General features: G+C 39.5%; 1 protein-coding gene across 1 annotated transcript in view; it reads right to left on the reverse strand.

The window, feature by feature from the left end:
• gpc1b (glypican 1b) overlaps positions 1-19,860 on the reverse strand; it is a 71,319-nt gene that overhangs the window by 30,343 nt on the left and 21,116 nt on the right. The window contains exon 2 of the mRNA XM_084411332.1: positions 430-588. Coding sequence (XP_084267458.1) covers positions 430-588 — 159 coding nt within the window. The remainder of the gene's footprint in view (positions 1-429; positions 589-19,860) is intronic.

Below are 19,860 nucleotides of genomic sequence, written 5' to 3' on the forward strand. Positions count from 1 at the left end.
AGATATCAAGCACAGGTTTGTTGGGCAAGCAGCCACCCTCTTAGAAAAAAAGGTTCTATATAGAACCTTAGGGTTCTTGACTCAATTTGTAAGAAGCCTTTATGCCAGTTCTAAAGGACAAATGTCTTAAATGATTGCATAAAACTTATTTATGTTTACAAGCTGTGTAATTCATCAAATTTGATCAAAAAAAAAAAAAAATTGCATTAAAACGAATTATAACAATCAACTAATTCCATAACATGATCCCATGATGGGAACATGATGGGAACCCCTAAAAGGTTCTATATTATGAAGTACCTGACAGAACTCTTTAAGGTTAGAACATTTTCTTCAAAGAGTGGCATCCTTTTTTCAACAAACGATTCTTCTCAACCTCATGATGGGAAGTGTAATGTAAAGAGACCCTCTTTCCAGACAGTAACTCACCATCAAAGCTCTTGAACTGGACGCTGAGAGAGGCCTGTAAGGTGCGTCCAGACTCCTTCACCTGTGTCTCAAACTCTCTTCTGCTCAGGTTCAGGAGGTTCTCCTCCATCCCGGACGTGCAGCAGGTGTAACCCTGAGGACAGACCCGCAGGTGCTCACCTGAGAGAGACACAATTAACAACATCATCAGGACCGTCAGTGGAAGTGTATTTAACTTCATTCATTCATTCATTCATTCATTCATTCATTCATTCATTCATTCATTCATTCATTCATTCATTCATTCATTCATTCATCATAACCCATAATATTTCAGTGGCTTGAGCCCCTGCCCCTTTAATGGCTAGTAAATTTGCAGTGCCGCCCCCTGGAATACGATTTCATCCCCCAAATAAGATTTTAATTTTATTTATTTTTCTCTTATGGTCACCAAGGCCTCAAAGATACAGTAAAAACAGTAATATTGGAAAAAATAGTATTACAATTTAAAATAACTGTTTTCTATTTAAATACATTTTAAAATGCAATGTATATATATATGTATGTATGTATGTATATAATTATTATTAGTATATATTATTGCAGTCAATCGATTAAAAAAATACTAATTAATCACACATTTTTAATTTTTCTGTAATGAATGCACCTAACATTAAAGTTTTTAATATATTTTTATATTGTGATACCGGTAATTTCACATTTAATATCCAAATTAATGTAGAAATAACATACAATTATTTTGTGTGTTAGTTGATTTAAATATTTGATCTAACAGGAATTATCCAGAAATTGAATGAACCTGACGTACATTAAACTTTAACTCATGTAAGACTGCTTACGAGGATACGCATTTTGGCATTTTGTGTGTTTTTGTCCATTCAAATGCAAAAGAGAAGTCAATATGATCTGAATGTGTCTGTGACTGACAACTGAACATCACAGCACGGTTATATAATGGAGTACAAATGATTTTTTTATGATGGGAAGGAGGGGGCTGAAGAGTAATTGAAAGTTTCCACTCAATCGACTGGTGTTCACCCCTGTGTTATTGTTTTATAGAAGTGATGACCTGCTCAGTCGATATAAAAACTCTCTCTGTCCTTTCCAGTTTTCAATTTTCAATGTTCAGTGTTCTCTATTAAGAGTTTGCAGCACAGTTGCATACAAAATAAATAAATAAATGTAAAATAAAATAAAATAAATGCAAAATAAATGTAATAATAAAATTAAAAACTAAGAATTATTATTAATTATTATCAGCAGTTCAATTATTATTCATATTATTTCATTAACAACAATAAAACAAAAAATAAACTTTATTATATTGCTATTTTTTGTTATTTAATGATAAATAATAAATTCTCGGAAAACCAATTATTATTATTCCCTCTGATTAAGCTCTCGTGGATCAGTCAAATGCTTGTGCCTGCAGACCTTTCGTAAGTATTCTGATGTTTAAAAAAAAAAAAAAAAAATCAATTAGAAAGCCACATCATTCTTATTGGCACGGTTTGGTGTAAGATGATGAAAAAGATGAAGGCAGAAGATTCCAATATAAACTTTTACTCACAATAGGTATTTCCACAGGTACAGACAGGCAGGATTACACTCACACCAAAAACCACTTAACATAGACAAGAACGGACAAAGACTGACTGAACAGAAGGAACTAAATACACACACACACTGATGAAACACTGATTGACAGAACACAGCTGATACGGATAATTAACTAGACACAGGTGAAACAAATTAACTAATAAAGACAGACAGGACTCAACAGAAACCCAACACTGACAGTACTCCCCCCTCCCGGTAGGCGCGTCCTCGCGCCGTGGAAGGATTAACTGTGGAGGGAGGGGGGGAACATAGGAGGACAAAGAGCAGGTGAGGGCAGATAGAGGGCAAGAGGGACCAGGGCGGAGCAGGCGGCCAGGGCGGAGCCGATGGAAGGAGGAGCCATGGGGGAGGCAGGACTGACGACTCTAGGGGGCCGACTGACGGAGGCGAGGCAGGTGGTTGAGGAGACCAGGGTGGAGCCGTAGAGCCGACGAGACGGGGCGATGCTGAGGGACTGGGAGGACATGGCGACATCGACGGCTCCGGCGACCGAGACTCAGGCGGGGATCCAGAAGGCCACGGCGGAGTCGGAATGACCGAGGACCAATGTGAAGACGGAGGGAGTGAGGAGCCTAACAGAGCTAGAGGGATGGATGGACGAGGCGAAGCCAGAGGAAAGGAGTCCCGAGGCGAGGGCGGGGCGAGGAATGACCAAGGCGGAACCGGGGGGATGAGGGAGCCCGGCGGAGCTGGTGGGCTGATGGGCCATGGGGGAGGTGAGGGAGGTAGGAGCCACGGTGGAGGTAATGTACAGGCAGGCTGAAGCAGAGTCCAAGTAGAGGAGGTCGGAGGCGGAGACCGGGGATCCACCGACCCTGGTGGAGTTGGTGGAAGGCAGACCCATGGCGACTCCACCTCCTCAAAGGTGGATAGAGGAGCAGAGGGGTTGCCAGGTAGTGGTGGAGGAAGGGTTGAGAGAAGGCAGATGAGAGGAGGTGGGAGAGGGAGGCTGGGTGGGAGTTCAGGCTCTGGGGTGGTGACAGGCTCAGGGCTGGGCGGAAGCAGCGGCGAAATAGTCTCTGGGCTGGACGGGACCAGTGGCAAAAACATCTCTGGGCTGGACGGGACCGGCAATGAAGGCTCTGGGCTGGACGGGACCAGCGGCGAAGGAAGCTCTGCGGGTATGCCGTTAACAGTCTCTGGCTCGGCGGGCATGACGTGAACAGTCGCTGGCTCGGCAAGCATGACGTGAACAGTCGCTGGATCAGCGGACATGACGTGAACAGTCTCTGGCTCGGCGGGCATGACGTGAACAGTCGCTGGCTCGGCGGGCATGACGTGAACAGTCGCTGGATCAGCGGACATGACGTGAACAGTCGCTGGCTCGGCGGACATGACGTGAACAGTCGCTGGCTCGGCGGACATGACGTGAACAGTCGCTGGCTCGGCGGACATGACGTGAACAGTCGCTGGCTGTTCAAAAAGATGATGAAGGCAGAAGATTCCAATATAAACTTTTACTCACAATAGGTATTTCCACAGGTACAGACAGGCAGGATTACACTCACACCAAAAACCACTTAACATAGACAAGAACGGACAAAGACTGACTGAACAGAAGGAACTAAATACACACACTGATGAAACACTGATTGACAGAACACAGCTGATACAGATAATTAACTAGACACAGGTGAAACAAATTAACTAATAAAGACAGACAGGACTCAACAGACACCCAACACTGACACTTATTTATTGCCATCTTGGGCCATAAAGATGTGTGTATTTGTGTGTTAGTGTGTCTATCTTGTGTGGTACGTTAGTGTCAAATAAAGCAAGTGTCTACCTGTGACTTGTGTATCTGAGCACGTGTGTGTTTGTCAGCGGGTGAGAGTACACACTGTCAGAGACAGGATTCTTTTTCTAAAGAGCTGGGCTGTCAGCCATTTCTATCCTGAGCCTATTCTCCAATCCAAGGACAGAGGAAGCATATAAAAAAGCACACAGCAAACAGATGGAATTTAATGCGCTCTTATCTGAGCTTAATGTTACTGCTCAAGAAGGTTTACAGGCCCTTGAACAGCATAGCATTTGATTAAACCCACACAACTAATGTGTTTGGCCTCCAACATCCAGTGCAACACACTGAAAACAGAAACCAAGGAAACGGACAAAATGTGTTTCTGTGAACCATGGCTGTTTAGGAAAAAATTTGATATAGGGATGTGATTCATTGTCATTTATTTTGTGAGGCTGTGGACACAAACGGGTTCAGCAGTCAGAAAGAGGATTCAGATTCTCATTTATTCCACAAAAAAAAAAAAAATACGATCTGAAAAAAGTGGGCATTCTGTCACAGAAAATGGCAGGAAATGATTTATCCTAATTAATTAAATTCTTGTTTGAATGGATTCATTATATTAATGCACTATAAACTAAAATTTAGCTAGTTATTATCATTTATCTTTTAGTACTTTACCTAACAGACTAGCTACACAAAGGTGTCAAGCAATTTGTTGTGATCTTTTGGTGGCTGATATTCAGTGTTTTTGGCCGTAACAACCCCCGTTCGATTCTGACTCATGGTGTGCTTGCTAAATTACCCCTTAGAGATCAATAAATCACATCTCTCTGTAAAGTGAGCTGAGCTGGGCTGGAGTTCTTTTCCGCCTCGATAAATTAGAGTTAATATAAAATAGATTACTCTGTAGGTAAAACTGGAAACATATAAACATCTTCTGGTTTCTGCCTAGAGAGATACCTTACATGACCCCTAATAAAAGCATTTAAAATAGTGAGTAAAACCAATGCTATTTCCCTCTAAGGTCTCTCATGGCCCACTAACATACACACACAGTAAGATTGGAGATTGAAGAAGGACCAATTCACAGACCATTAACTTATCTGAGAACTCTAGGGAGGAAAATTCCAATTAGGATCCAATTAGACCACAGAATGAGAATCCCAAAAAAAATCTGTGTGTGTGTGCGTGTGCGTGTGTGTGTGTGTGAGTGTGAGTGAAAGAGAGAAAGAGAGAGAGAGAGAGAGAGAGAGAGAGAGAGAGAGAGAGAGAGAGAGAGAGAGAGAGAGAGAGAGAGAGAGAGAGAGAGAGAGAGAGAGAGAGAGAGAGAGAGAGAGAGAGAGAGAGAGAGATAATGTTATTTTACAGGGAAAGGAAGGAAATGTTCACTTTAATCCGTTCAGCTCAAAGCAGTTACACAGATAAAGCATCAAATTAACACACACAGTCAGCCTGTATGTGTAGCAGTAACTATAGCATCACCACATTCAGAAGGAAGTGATTATGCTTATCTATCTTAAAGAAACCTCTTGGAAGAGAACATTTATAACATGAGATTCCCAGAATACATTTCATCCATGTGAATGTACACTACCGTTCAGAGGTTTGAGGTTGCAAAAGTCTGTGAATAGACCGCAAAAGTAAACAATAAGTTGCTTTATGTCAACGCACTTTAAAATAAACCTTTAGCAACCTTTACCAGGCCCTGATGGAATTTACATAACACTTTACTCACAAAACATGCACATACATTAACACGCAATCGTATTACTCTTTTTTGTTTAAACATCTGAGCAATTTGGCCAGAGAAGATACGTCCCTTCTATACTTTACATGGTCGCTACACCACTAGTACAATCTTTAGATTCCCACTAAGCACAAGCCTTCCTATGTTACTGTAATCCTTTTCACCATCACCAGCCATCCAAACAGTTTTTATTTTATAGTAAACACAGTTATTACCTTTTATTTCCCGTTTCCTTCACAGTATTGCTAAAAGTGCATGCAAAGACAGTTAGCCTAGCAATCAGCCTATCAACACATTCTGAGGAAGCTGCTTAATGATGTTACAAAGCAGAGAAACAAGCAGGCGTTGTCCATTTTGCTGTTTCTAAATGTAAAGTGGGTTGTTTTCAATCTATAAGGGAGACATGTCAGCAATCATTTTAATTTCAGCACATTATTTAGCGGAGTGTCAGATTTTTCCCTAAACCTAACTAAGTCCTATCTCATCTGACCTAAGTCTACCTGGGCCTATAATATTTATACTCTAGTGCGTCTACACATCGACGTCGGCACATCGACGTCGGCTGAGTCTAATCCTAGCCCTAGCACGTCTACACATCGACGTCGGCTGAGTCTAATCCTATACCCTAGCGCGTCTACACATCGACGTCGGCTGAGTCTAATCCTATGCCCTAGCGCGTCTACACATCAACGTCGGCTGAGTCTAATCCTATACTCTAGCTCGTTTACACATCGACGTCAGCTGAGTACAACCCTATACCCTAGCGCGTCTACACATCGACGGCGGCTGAGTCTAATCCTATACTCTAGCACGTCTACACATCGACGTCGGCTGAGTCTAATCCTATACTCTAGCGCGTCTACACATCAACGGCGGCTGAGTCTAATCCTAGCCCTAGCACGTCTACACATCGACGTCGGCTGAGTCTAATCCTATACTCTAGCGCGTCTACACATCAACGGCTGAGTCTAATCCTATACTCTAGCGCGTCTACACATCGACGTCGGCTGAGTCTAATCCTATACTCTAGCACGTCTACACATCGACGTCGGCTGAGTCTAATCCTATACTCTAGCGCGTCTACACATCAACGGCGGCTGAGTCTAATCCTAGCCCTAGCACGTCTACACATCGACGTCGGCTGAGTCTAATCCTATACTCTAGCGCGTCTACACATCAACGGCGGCTGAGTCTAATCCTATACTCTAGCGCGTCTACACATCAACGGCGGCTGAGTCTAATCCTATACTCTAGCACGTCTACACATCGACGTCGGCTGAGTCTAATCCTATACTCTAGCGCGTCTACACATCAACGGCGGCTGAGTCTAATCCTAGCCCTAGCACGTCTACACATCGACGTCGGCTGAGTCTAATCCTATACTCTAGCGCGTCTACACATCGACGTCGGCTGAGTCTAATCCTATACTCTAGCGCGTCTACACATCAACGGCGGCTGAGTCTAATCCTATGCCCTAGCGCATCTACACATCGATGTCGGCTGAGTCTAATCCTATACTCTAGCGTGTCTACACATCGACGTCGGCTGAGTCTAATCCTATACTCTAGCGCGTCTACACATCGACGTCGGCTGAGTCTAATCCTATACTCTAGCGCGTCTACACATCGACGTCGGCTGAGTCTAATCCTATACTCTAGCGTGTCTACACATCGACGTCGGCTGAGTCTAATCCTATACTCTAGCGCGTCTACACATCGACGTCGGCTGAGTCTAATCCTATACTCTAGCGCGTCTACACATCGACGTCGGCTGGGTGCTAATACCTGTTCCCCTAACTAGCTTACTTCCTGCGCAGGAATAATCAACAAACAGACCTCAGCAAATATCCTTTAAATGCTTTAATCACGGCCAGAGGATCTCTCGAGCAGTTCTCAGAGAATCTCCTCCAAGAAGAAGCAAGGTCGGAGGATCTCAGACAAATTCCACTGAGAATCCCACCAGCTAACACGAATACAACAGTTTTTATAGAATAGGGAGGTATGGCAAAATTACATGAATTTGATTGGTGCTTCATATGCAAACTCTTGTTACTAGGTAAAGCAAACTTTGTTTTAATGATTACTTTAATGATCAAATTTAGTCATCTGTCTAGTTTCAATTCCCATATTTGTTATTTTTACACTCACACAACCAAAGTAAAAGGGGTATGGCAACACAACATACAACATTTAAAAACAGGACAGAACGTTTTAGTACATTGTGTTTCAAAGTGTTATCATGTTAGGCCTAAAAAGAGAAATAAGGTTAGATGTTAGAAACATGGTTAGTTTAATATACAGTTTACTATTTTATCTATAAAAAATCCACCACAGGAGATTGCAGGAACATTGGGATTAAGGTTAATGCATTCTAGAGAAAAAGTGTGTGTGAAAAAGCAGATGACATTCATTAGCATTGTCAAACTTTGAAAACTTCCCATTTATTCCTCACATACAGAAGAGTGTGAGTTAGCAGCAGGGACACTTTATCTGAGTGATTTGATATGAAACATTTAACACGCTAGCTCTTCACCACCCAATCAATACAACAAGAGCCCTCATCCTAAAACACTTTTCTGAGGTATTTGATAAATGAGTTTGCCAGTGGCGTGCATTTCTCCTAACGATCCACTGCAAACAACGATGATTGTGAAGCTGCGTGTCTAGCATTAATGAGAGCATTTGAATTCTGGGATAGATAGGAGAAGCATCCTATGATAGCATCACTCATTCACATACACAAGCATCTTAGCTATCGGCACTGTAACAGACCCTTACACAGAAGTACTCTGGCTGTACCATGGTAAAATGGTGGTATCAGTAATACACTATACCGTTTCAAAGGTTTGGGGTCGGTAAGATTTAAAAAATATGTCTCTTATGCTCAACAAGGCTGCATTTATTTGATCAAAAATACAGTAAAGACAGTAATGTTATGAAAGAGTATTACAATTTAAAATAACTGCTATATATTTTAAACTCCAATTTATTCCTGTGATGCAAAGCTGAATTTTCAGCATCATTTCTCTAGTCTTCACTGTCACAAAATCATTCTAATATGCTAATTTGCTGTTCAAGAAACATTATTATTATTATTATTATTATTATTATTATTATTATTATCAATGATGAAAACAGTGTGATTTTCTTTTGTAACATTATAAAAGTATTTTTTATCAATTTAATGCATCCTATAGCTGAATAAAAGTATTAATTTATAAAAAATAAAAAATAAACTTTCAAACAGCATATTCAGTTTTTACAACTTCTGAATGGCTGTCAATGCATCACAAATGTACAAAAAAAAAGCACTTGTTCTCGAATCAGCTAATCTCAGACTTGAATATGCATCTCAGAAATTATGAAATCTTGTCAGAGCTCAGTAATACATCATAGTGTTCTGGTTTATTAATGTCACTTGCATCAGATGAGAGGAAGTAGAGATATCATAGGAAGTTGCAAGACCCATTCTAGTGATTTGCCTCGTTAAATAAATCCCAGACAGAAATCCCACCCACACACCATTCCTGTCACACACACACACACAGAGAGAGAGAGAGAGTTATCAGGAACATGATGGATTACAGCGCGTTTTAGAAATGAAGCCTGAACAGAGACACACACACACAGTGGCGTTCAGTATCACTGAGCTAGTGTTGTGGGCAGAGAGACAGGACAGATGATCCGGTGTGTAAAACTAAACACAAGATTATCACTGTAACATCTTTCTGTCTGCTGCCGGATCAGTTTATTTCACTGGGATTATTTCCTACAAATTCAACCAATGCAGTCATGGGGTTTTTGTGTCATTTTGGCACATGTCTGCAGTGTTTTAGCACCCAATTCACAAAAATATATTATGCAAATAGAGTATGTTTCAAACAGACCCACCAAATTACTGCTTGACCATGCATACAAATTATAACAGTCTTTTACTGTATATCATTCGAGGAATTGCTGCTGATCAGATAAGGGGTGGACACCCTGCTCACAGTTGCTGTTTCGGTCTCTTTTTTCTTGACAAGAATTGGGCTTATTTAGACGTAGAACCATCTCTTTACAACCACAACACACAGGAGACCTTTCAGGTGCGCACTCCAACAAGCACAGAATAGGTAGAGGGAGATTGAGTGAACGGCGAACAGTAGATAAACGAGATAGTGGAACAGTTCATACAACATGAATTCATATGGAGGTGATTAAAGCAGCGTCAAAACTTTGCATGCATGTAGCCTAGTATGTATTTGTTATGCATCACATTTTAGAACATGGCTCTCAAATGTATGGACTAAAATATAATGCTATGTGAGATCACAACATAAGGCATAAAATGAATATGAAATTTTTCATCTGTAATTTTAATGCACAAAAAAAGTGTGAGAACTGTGCATTTGTAATAGAAAATTGCTGCCAATTTTGCTTTAGTTTGTAAAGGACAAATGAAAATGGATCACATTTAAATGTGCATAAGATAACTAATTTTACATTCTGGCATTTATATGCGGCCGGTGTGATGACAAATCAGGTCCTCCTTCGAATTTGGGTCTCTGTTAGGACCCCAAGCCATCCCATTGGCTCAAATATTTGTTTGTTTAAAAGCTACTCTTTTAAGCTCCTGATTACAATTCCAATAAAATCATGTTATGATAAAAGCTATTTGAACTACGTTCTAATGACAGTTTATGTCTATAGTTAGCTTATGTATTAGCATAGCATACAGATACCCGATTAGCATGTGATGAACTAGCCGTCCTTATTCACTGAAAATATTCTCCTCTGCTGTTGCTCTCAAATCAAATATGTGCTGCTCGGTGTGTAAGTGATAGTTATGAAACATGATTTGATCAATATTTCATGTCACTGACATCCAACCTGTGCAATAGCCACCTATTTCATTCAAGAGTAATGACAGAACATGTTCAGTTTAGTCGCTGCTGAAAGAAAAAAAAAACCTCTGTCCCGTCACTTTTTGCTGTTTCAGCTCAGTAGAAAAACAGGACTACATAGCACTGACAGGAGGCCTTGTTAAACAGACAGGTAATGCTGAGATGATATTCAGATGATCAATTTTTGCCGAGAGGAATCTGGATTTGCATCTGTCTCCCCCGTCTAGAATCACAGGCAAAAATCACTGTAGCAGAGCTGACTGGACAGTTTTTCACACGCAGCCTCATCAGCAGGCATTTATTGGTGTAAATGAGGGATTTGAGAAATGAATGTGAAAAATATGAAAGTTGAGAAAACAGGGGGCATCTGTTTACTGTCAGATATGGCGTAATTCAACACTGCATGATGATAAGAAAGTCATTCATTTACAAATGTTCCTATAAAGAAACAGACTGAACTTTCTTTTCACAAAAAACTGCATCACTTTACAGTTTCTTGGAAATCAATATTATAGTAAAAAATATTAAATATCTAGTGCCTGACATTATGGTTTCAGCATAAGTAGCCTAATAACAGTAAAGCCAGCTTGCAGTTAGTCATTCAGGACGCTAACTATGAGCTATCTTTACTGCGGTGGGATATTAGTAGTGAACGGGAGCCGAGAACCAGCTGGGCTCTGTGGCCCATGGTGCAGCGCGTTCTGTTCCCTGTGGGAGAGTTCCTCAGGGACACTGACATGGATCTAAATCAGTGTCTAATCCGCTCACTTGTCAGGCCAACTGCCACCACGCAGGTGAGCATCAGCGCCCTACATCTGCATGCTAACCTGCTTTCGAGTCTGCATGGCGATTCGCTTCTCATTCCTGTTGTCCCAGTTTCTGAAAGAATCATTGAGTCATAAATGCATTGGGACTAGGAGAATTACAGCGCAGCTGGTGTGTCTGAGATGGCCTAAAAGGTTTACACAGCACAATTTCAGTAGAGTTAAATTGGACTATTTTTAATAGATTATCGATAATAGTCAAGGTTTCTTGCACAAATAAAACAGATTTTCAATATGTTCAGTTCTCTTGTTGATTTAACAGGCGGTTTTTATAACAAAGAGGTGAAAGGTCTGTTTAGTGGCTGAAATTTTTTTTCAAGAAAATACTTCTTGACCTGATCTACAGATGGGCTTTGGTTAATCCGTTTCGTCTGCTTTTGTTTTAACATTCATTATGGACACAGTCTACTGGAAAAGGCAATCCCCTCTGTGTCTTGGTGTTTTGACAGCATGAGATATTGTGGACTTTTGTAATTTGGTGTGCACTCAATTTGCATAGTGCAAAAAAATTGATTTTTAATAGATAAAATAGTAATAGTACAAAAATTAATAGTAAACTGTATATTAAACTAACCATGTTTCTAACATCTAACCTTACTTCTCTTTTTAGGCCTAACATGATAACACTTTGAAACACAATGTACTAAAACGTTCTGTCCTGTGTTGCATGCAATTAAAACAAAGTTTGCTTTACCTAGTAACAGAAGGGTTTGCATATGAAGCACCAATCTAATTCATATCATTTTGCCATACCTCCCTATTCAATAAAAACTGTTGTATTCGTGTCAGCTGGTGGGATTCTCAATGGAATTTGTCTGAGATCCTCCGGCCTTGCTTCTTCTTGGGGGAGATTCTCTGAGAACTGCTCGAGAGATCCTCCGGCCGTGATTAAAGCATTTAAAGGACATTTGCTGAGGTCTGTTTGTCGATTATTCCTGTGCAGGAAGAAAGCTAGTTAGGGAAGCAAGTTAGTTAGGTAGACTATATATTAAACGTCGATTGGAGACGTTAAGGATCGTCGATTGGAGACGGCCCAGGGAGAACGTCGATTGGAGACGGCCCAGGGAGAATGTCAATTGGAGACGTCCCTGGTAGACTTAGAGTAGGAGCTAGATAGGGAAAAATCTACGATAAAACATAATAAATGTTAAATGTTTGATTATATTTTAAATATATAGATATAGATAAAAAAAAAATATATATATATATATTGAAATATATATAAATGCAGATTAATTATGAAATGTATCTATAATTAGTGATATAATCAATATAATAATAACCATTATTATTATTAAATAATAATAAAATATACATTATCTAGATATATAATCTGAAATGTTATTAGAGAAAATAAAATTGTATATATGAAAAGTATCATTTATAAATGATTTATATTTTAAAATATATTGTATGTTTTAAAATTGTCCAATATTTATACATCAATTATTTATACATTAATAATTAGAAAATACACCGCTAATTTGGAATGGCTATCTATGGAGAACTAATCTGGCATATTTTATACTGAAACTTATTTGTACAGAATGTGACAATAACTTGATTGAAATACAAATATTACACATACATGTATGTACTATACAAGCACATTACGCAATTGAATAAACAGTGGGTTGTAAGAACAAAACACAGGGTTTACGTTCAAATAAAGCATGCTGAAGTGTGAATTCGCCTCGAAGTGTGTTTGAAATGAGACAGCACTAGTCAAAAAACTTTCTGCACACTCTGTAAAGCCTAGAGCAGCTGTCCATGAATCAGCAGACACTGTGGTCCCTTCATGAAATAAGGGCACAAAAACACAATTCAGCTGTCTTTCTGTTCTTCACTCTTTCAACACAACACCCACATCAGTCACCAGCAACTGATGAATCACACGCATTCACAGGTTTGTGTTTGTCTGGAATATCTCAGCTCCTCGGGCTGGATCAGAGCAAGTGCAAAACTCTGCATCAGTCTTTCTGTATGTTCCCTTCTCTTGTTTGCTCTCTCTCTCTCTCTCTCTCTGCTGAAATCTGTCAGCCCTTACTCAAGAGAGCAGATTCGCAGCCACCCCAAATGTCGACAGCTCGCTTCACTATGAATGTGTTTGAACTAAGAAATAGACTGAGACTTTAGTGGAAGAAAAGCAATGCAATGAGCAAAGGGTCGACTGAGTCAAATCTGACACCCACAGAGATAACTCGAAAGGAAAATTTAATTAAAAAATTTGAATGAGAATATAACTCAGTTATTTCTCTTAAACAGTGATGAGAATGAATAGATGCATTTAATTAAATGTAATGTGTGAAACAGGATTTTTACTGATAAAAACCTTAAGCTAAAGTAACTACATCTTTAATTAACATTCGATTAGCATACTTTTTTCCGTAATAGCGTAGCCTTTCCAGTAACAAACTACTTTTCTTAGCAAGTAGCCAAGCGGTATCGGGTGACAAGACACTACATCACTGTTTTATGTTATTGCATTGCACAAGCCAAGCCAAGTGAGCAGAGACATGTTCTCTTAACACATTCACATTAACTCTTTCAATCGGATGTAGCGTCAAAGTTTTAGGTTAAGTTATGTCACTTTCCACTCCAGCTATGTCCAGTCATGGGAGTTCAGCTCTTATCTGCTTAGATCAGGAAAATCAGATAACATCAATGTTACTAAATACCATTTAATAATTTAAGGTCGGTAAGATTTTCTTAATGTTTTTGAAAGAAGTCTCTTATGCTCACCAATGCATTTATTTGATCAAAAATACAGTAATATTGTGAAATATTATTACTAATTAAAACAACTGTTTTCTATTTCAATATATTTTAAAATGTAATTAATTTCTGTGATGACAAAGCTCAATCATCTTCAATACCATTATTCAATACCAAATAATTCTAACATGCTTATTTGGTGCTCAAGAAATATTTCTTATTAATCGCAGTTGAAAAATGGTAAGCAGTGCTGATTAATGTTTTTATTAATTTAACGCATCCTTGGTGAATACAAATTAATTGATTATATACATATATTTATAATGTTACAAAAGAATTCTATTTTAAATGTTCTTCAAATGATTCCTTAATGATCATGTAACACTGACAACTTGGGTAATAGATAAATAAAATCAATATTTTTATAGCAGTTTTTTTAAACTGTGATAATATTTAATATATTACTGTTTTCAACTATTTTTGATCAACTAAATGCAGCTTTGGGACATAAAAACCTTATTTTAAAAACAAAAAAATTGCACTGAGCCCAAACTTTTGGACAGTACCGTACATAAATATATATGAAAAACAGGAATCATATTTCAAATGAGGAATAAAATGAACATAAAAGGCACAATAAGATGTAATAACAGTTCATAAATCATAAATTGTGCTTATTTTAAAGCATTGTTTTCTATTTTTAAGTTGTATTCATTTAATAATTTTAATTTTGGAAAAGAGAAACATAATAGTGAACATATATGTTGATCCATGAAGAAACGTTCAGCCTCCTGGGCTTTGGAAGAGCAACCTCTGCAATAAAATCTGCCTCTGGCCAGAGCAGTCAGCCTATCTCAAGAGCGCAGATGCAGTCGCCTCAAACCAAGTAGAACTAGACTCAACTTCAGAGGAAGAGGTTCAGAGCAGAAAGCACATGTCAAAATGAGGCGATCCTGACATTCACATACAAACGAAATCTCAAAATACACATATGTATTCTCTCTCTCTCTCTCTCTCTCTCTCTCTCTCTCTCTCACACCTTTGTGCCCATGTGGGTGGGATACACTCCATCTCACTGATAGCCTAAGGTGAGGTCCTGTTAAATGTTTGTGTGTGTGTGTGTGTGTGTGTGTGTGTGTGTCAATCTCTGTGTCCTGAGGGTTACATGTCTGTTCATATGCAGAAAGTTCAAGTAACATTGACTAGCCTTTGTTTCCCCAATACAGAAACAACTCCATTCCAACATTTAACACCCAGCGGGCAAGAATCAAGTTCATCCAGGAAGACTTAAATACACTCTGGAAAACTGAAATATTCATTGCATCACCTCAGGAGATATGAATGAGAGGTGAAGGCAAATATAATTTAGCTGTCAGGATGGAGTTGTGCTGGGGTTCTGCTATAGTCTACGGCACAATCACTGTGGTCTCCAATAGCGTGGGAGCACTAACTGGACAGGCTGAAGCCTAACACATCATAACACAAACCGTTATAGCTTTTCTTTCAGCTACAACATCTAACACTTAAATTAGACCTTTACATTTTATAATAAATAAGATACTTTTCAGTACAAAACTCGATGCTATTATTTTGAAGTGTGTGGTTGCGAAGGCATTGCTATAGGTGTAACCAGTCCTACTCAACCCTCTCCGAGCGGCATTCAAATCGTGGTCTCTGGCGTGGGACGCAGGTGCTCTAACAAGGAGGTTAAAGACCGCAGCCTTTAGTGTCAGTCACCAGAGAACCTCTTGAGATCAGGGGAGTGAGGTTTACATGTAAAGCTCTTACTGGCCTACGACAGTTACATAGGATTTCTACGGTATTTTACCATATTGTTCTGTATTTAGCATATTGGTAGCATTTCAACTACAGTATGTACGGTACATAAATAGCATAACAGAGTTTGTCATTAGCATGCTGCTATACTGCAATGTCCTAAAAACAAAAACAACATGCACAAATACTGGGTAGGTCATTTTATAATTAAATCAAATGATTATGTATCAATAATTTTTGGTGTTGAATGTAATAAGTACACTTCTGGTCAAAAGTTTGGGATGAGTAAGATTTTTTTAATGTTTACGAAATAAGTCTCTTATACTCTATACTTTTTTTTTTTTGCAAAAAACTATATAGTAAAAACTGTAATATTGTGAAATATTTTTCTGTTTGAATATTTTTACATGTAATTTATTCCTGTGATGCAAAGATGAATTTTCAGCATCATTACGCCAGTCTTCAGTGTCACTTGATCCTTCAGAAATCATTCATGCTGATTTGCTGGCCAAGAAACATTTCTTATTACCAATGCTGAAAACAGCTGTGCTGCTTCACATTTTTGTGGAAACCGTAATACTAGTTTGTGATCTTTAAGATAGTCATGAGAAAGTTACATTTATTTTTCAAGAATTCCAAAGAAAACATTCATTTAAAATAGAAATATTTTTTTTGTGTGTGTGTGTGTGTAATTTTTTTACAATTTAAATCATCCTTGCTGAATAAAAGTTAAAAAAATAAAAATAATTGTAACCCTAAACTTTTGAGCAGAATAACCATAACTTTTGAGCATGTAATCAATAATCATAAAATGTTAAAACATTTAAAGACTTTGTCAAAGACAAGCCAATTAGGAAAAAATAATTCCTCAAAAGGAGGAATAAATCCCAGAAGACAATTTAATTAAATATAGGCATATCTAATGGGGCAAAAAATAATAATAATTTCAAAGCAAACACATCTGCTTTTTATTACATTCAGGCTACTTCAAACGTTATCATTCACAGGAAGTGGTGTCACACTCCTTGTCTTTTCCAAGGTCATGCATTGTAGCAATTGTCCACATTGATCCATAACAGTGTGTCTCACCGTCACATGGGCATCTGACACAAAGGAGTCTGAGACACAGTCATTGGACCCATGCTGCTGACTCATGTGGAGCCATAATGTGATATTTCAGCACAATGTGCGTCTTTGAGTGATATCGTGCAAGCGCTGGCATGAACGCTGGCACAAAGCAATCAGGAAGCATGAGGATTAGCTCCAGAAATCTGAAAAACTCCTGGCAGAATCATCCTTGAGCGTCCAGGAATTCAGTCACCCAGTTCTTTAAATTCCATTCGCCTCATGTGATTTGAGAACAACAAATGTCAATGAAATAAAATTTTAAGTGAATAAACAACAGCACCTTTTACACAGTGAGAAATCAAATCTAATATTTTGATTAATTAGTCAGATGGCATAACATCACATATTAAGATGTGAATGAGAGCAGAAGTCAAGTGGGAAACTGGGCCGCATTCAGCCTGAAACGCTGCTTGACTGGGAAGCCCATAGCTGGGCATCATGCCATGCCAGCCTGTCCTATCAGGCTGACACACGCGACAACACGCACTCGCACAAGCACACACACAGTAAGCAAGGGTCCACAAGAGTTCATCTGTCCCTGTCCCACTCTGCCTGAGTACAATCCAATTTAAAGTTTTCAAATTCCACTAACACGCATCATTCACACTCTCTTATACCCCTTACACACAGAGCGTTGATCCCAGAAAATTGCCATATAATTGCTAGAGTGACTTTTGTGTGAACGCAAACACGTCCCGGGATGGGGACCTAGTAACATTGCCAGGATCAGTCCCGGAAGCGCACCCTGTGTGAACAAAAGGCAGGACCAATGCCGTAAGGGATGGGTCGTAGTGATGACTCTGAAGCTGAGATTGTTCGCCAGCTTAGTGGAACGGTACGCAATGTGCTAGTTTATGATCGAATGAGGAAAAAAATGCACAAGCATAGTTTCCATAAGCAAACTTAGATGCTGCGGAGACATTATGTCACATCCTGATGGCACGTGTCTTTACGGGATCTTTACGGGATGTGTGTGAACACACGCACAGATTCCAGAAAATCACTGGCACTGAGAATTAACCAAAATTAAACAATCCTGAAACAAATCCCGGGACACATTATCAGTGTATTTTCCGGATCTATCTCTGTGTGAAAGGGGCTTTACAGATGCCAGCCTGAACCCTTTTCCTCTTGTCCTCATTGCTCGGGTCAGATCCGGCCAGTAAGAGACCTGCTTTAAGCTCAGATAGGTATTACGTTTTATATACTATATACTGACATACACAGACACAAATTGACTATAAGAGCTAATCCAGCTAGGAAGCACGCAATGCCTCCTTCGGCCTCCACACACACTCCTGGCGGCAGCACACTCTTCACTCTTCAGTCTCGGGTGGCGGACAGGGACAGGGTGGCGTTGATATTAGAGCAAGGTATATGTTTGTATGTATGTATGTATGTATGTATATGTTTATATGTATGTATATGTTTATATATACACACAGTTGTAATTTAAATTATTCAACCCCCCCATTGCAAATCAGGTTTATTGGCAAAATGTACAGACTTTCAGCTGCAATGAACAAATCAAACAAAAGTAATTGAAATAGCTCAACACAACAAATGTTTCAAGTGGTTTCCCCAAATTCAACTGAAAATGCAACTTTAATGACTTCTGTAGCCTCAAAATTATTCAACCCCTTGAATAGAATCCCTCACAATAGCACAAATTGGCAAAACACCTGATTCAACTAATCAAGGCCTTCAATAGTTGCACCAGGTGTGCTTGAGCTAGAACACATGAAATATTTGATCTGGCTAGGTTTGTTGAGTGTCACGTTTGACTGCATGTTAGAAATATGGCTAAGTCAAAAGAATGATCCAAAAAGTTAAGAGAAGATTTGATCCCCCTTCACAAACAAGGAGCAGGATACAAAAAGATAGCGAAGGCACTAAATGTTCCTAAAGACATCGCTGGTAGCATAGTTCGCAAGTTCAAGGTCAAAGGAAAAGTGGTTACACTACCTGGACGGGCAGAAAAAGGAAGCTATCAACGGCTGCAACCAGATTTCTGAGAAGGCAGGTTCAGAAAAAACCTTGAGTGACTGCAAAAGACCTGCAGCAAGACTTGGCAACAAGCACTGAGGTTTCAGCTTGAACAGTAAGGAGCGAACTAAACGCATACCAGAACTCTAAGACGTACACCACTACTGACCCAAAAGCACAAGAAAACTCGCCTCCAATTTGCTCAAAATCATATTAATAAACCACAGAAGTTTTGGGATTCTGTTCTGTAGAGCGATGAAAACAAAACTGGAACTTTTGGTCCTTATGGATCAGCGGTATGTCTGGAGGAAGAAGAATGAAGCATATGCTGAAAAGAACACTGCCTACAGTTCAGCATGGTCGTGGCTTGCTGATGCTCTGGGGCTGCTATGCATCCTTTGGCACTGGAAACCTGAAGCGTGTGGAAGGCAAGATGGATTCATTGAAGTATCAGGAAATCCTAGGAGATAACATCATGCCGTCAGTGAGGAAGCTGAAGCTGAACTTCCAACAGGACAATGTTCCCAAGCATACCTCAAATTCCACCAAGGCTTGGTTACAGAAGAAGTCCTGGAAGATTCTACAGTAGCCATCAGTCACCTGACTTGAACCCCATAGAAAATCTCTGATGGGATTTGAAGAAGGCGGTTGCAGCACGCAAACCCAAGAATAACACTGAACTGGAGGAATCTTAGCCCGTTCCACATGAGCAATGGCACTCATGAGGAATGGGCTAAGATTCCGCAGAACCACTGCCAGAAGCTGGTGTCTGGTTATACATCTCGTTTGCAGCAGGTCATAACAGCAAAAGGGTGTTCTACTTAGTACTAAAGATGCTTGCCATGAACGGGTTGAATCATTTTGAGACTGTAGAAGCCATCAAAAGCTGCAAAGGTCATTGAAGCAGGCAGTCAGGTCATGGTGGTGTTAGGCCTTGGCTGAGATTCAAACTTTTGGACTGTTGTAGATTCACATTTGTTTATTTGCTTAAACTGATTAATGAGGA

Source organism: Rutilus rutilus (assembly GCF_951802725.1).
Source record: "Rutilus rutilus genome assembly, chromosome: 6".
Taxonomy (NCBI): domain Eukaryota; kingdom Metazoa; phylum Chordata; class Actinopteri; order Cypriniformes; family Leuciscidae; genus Rutilus; species Rutilus rutilus.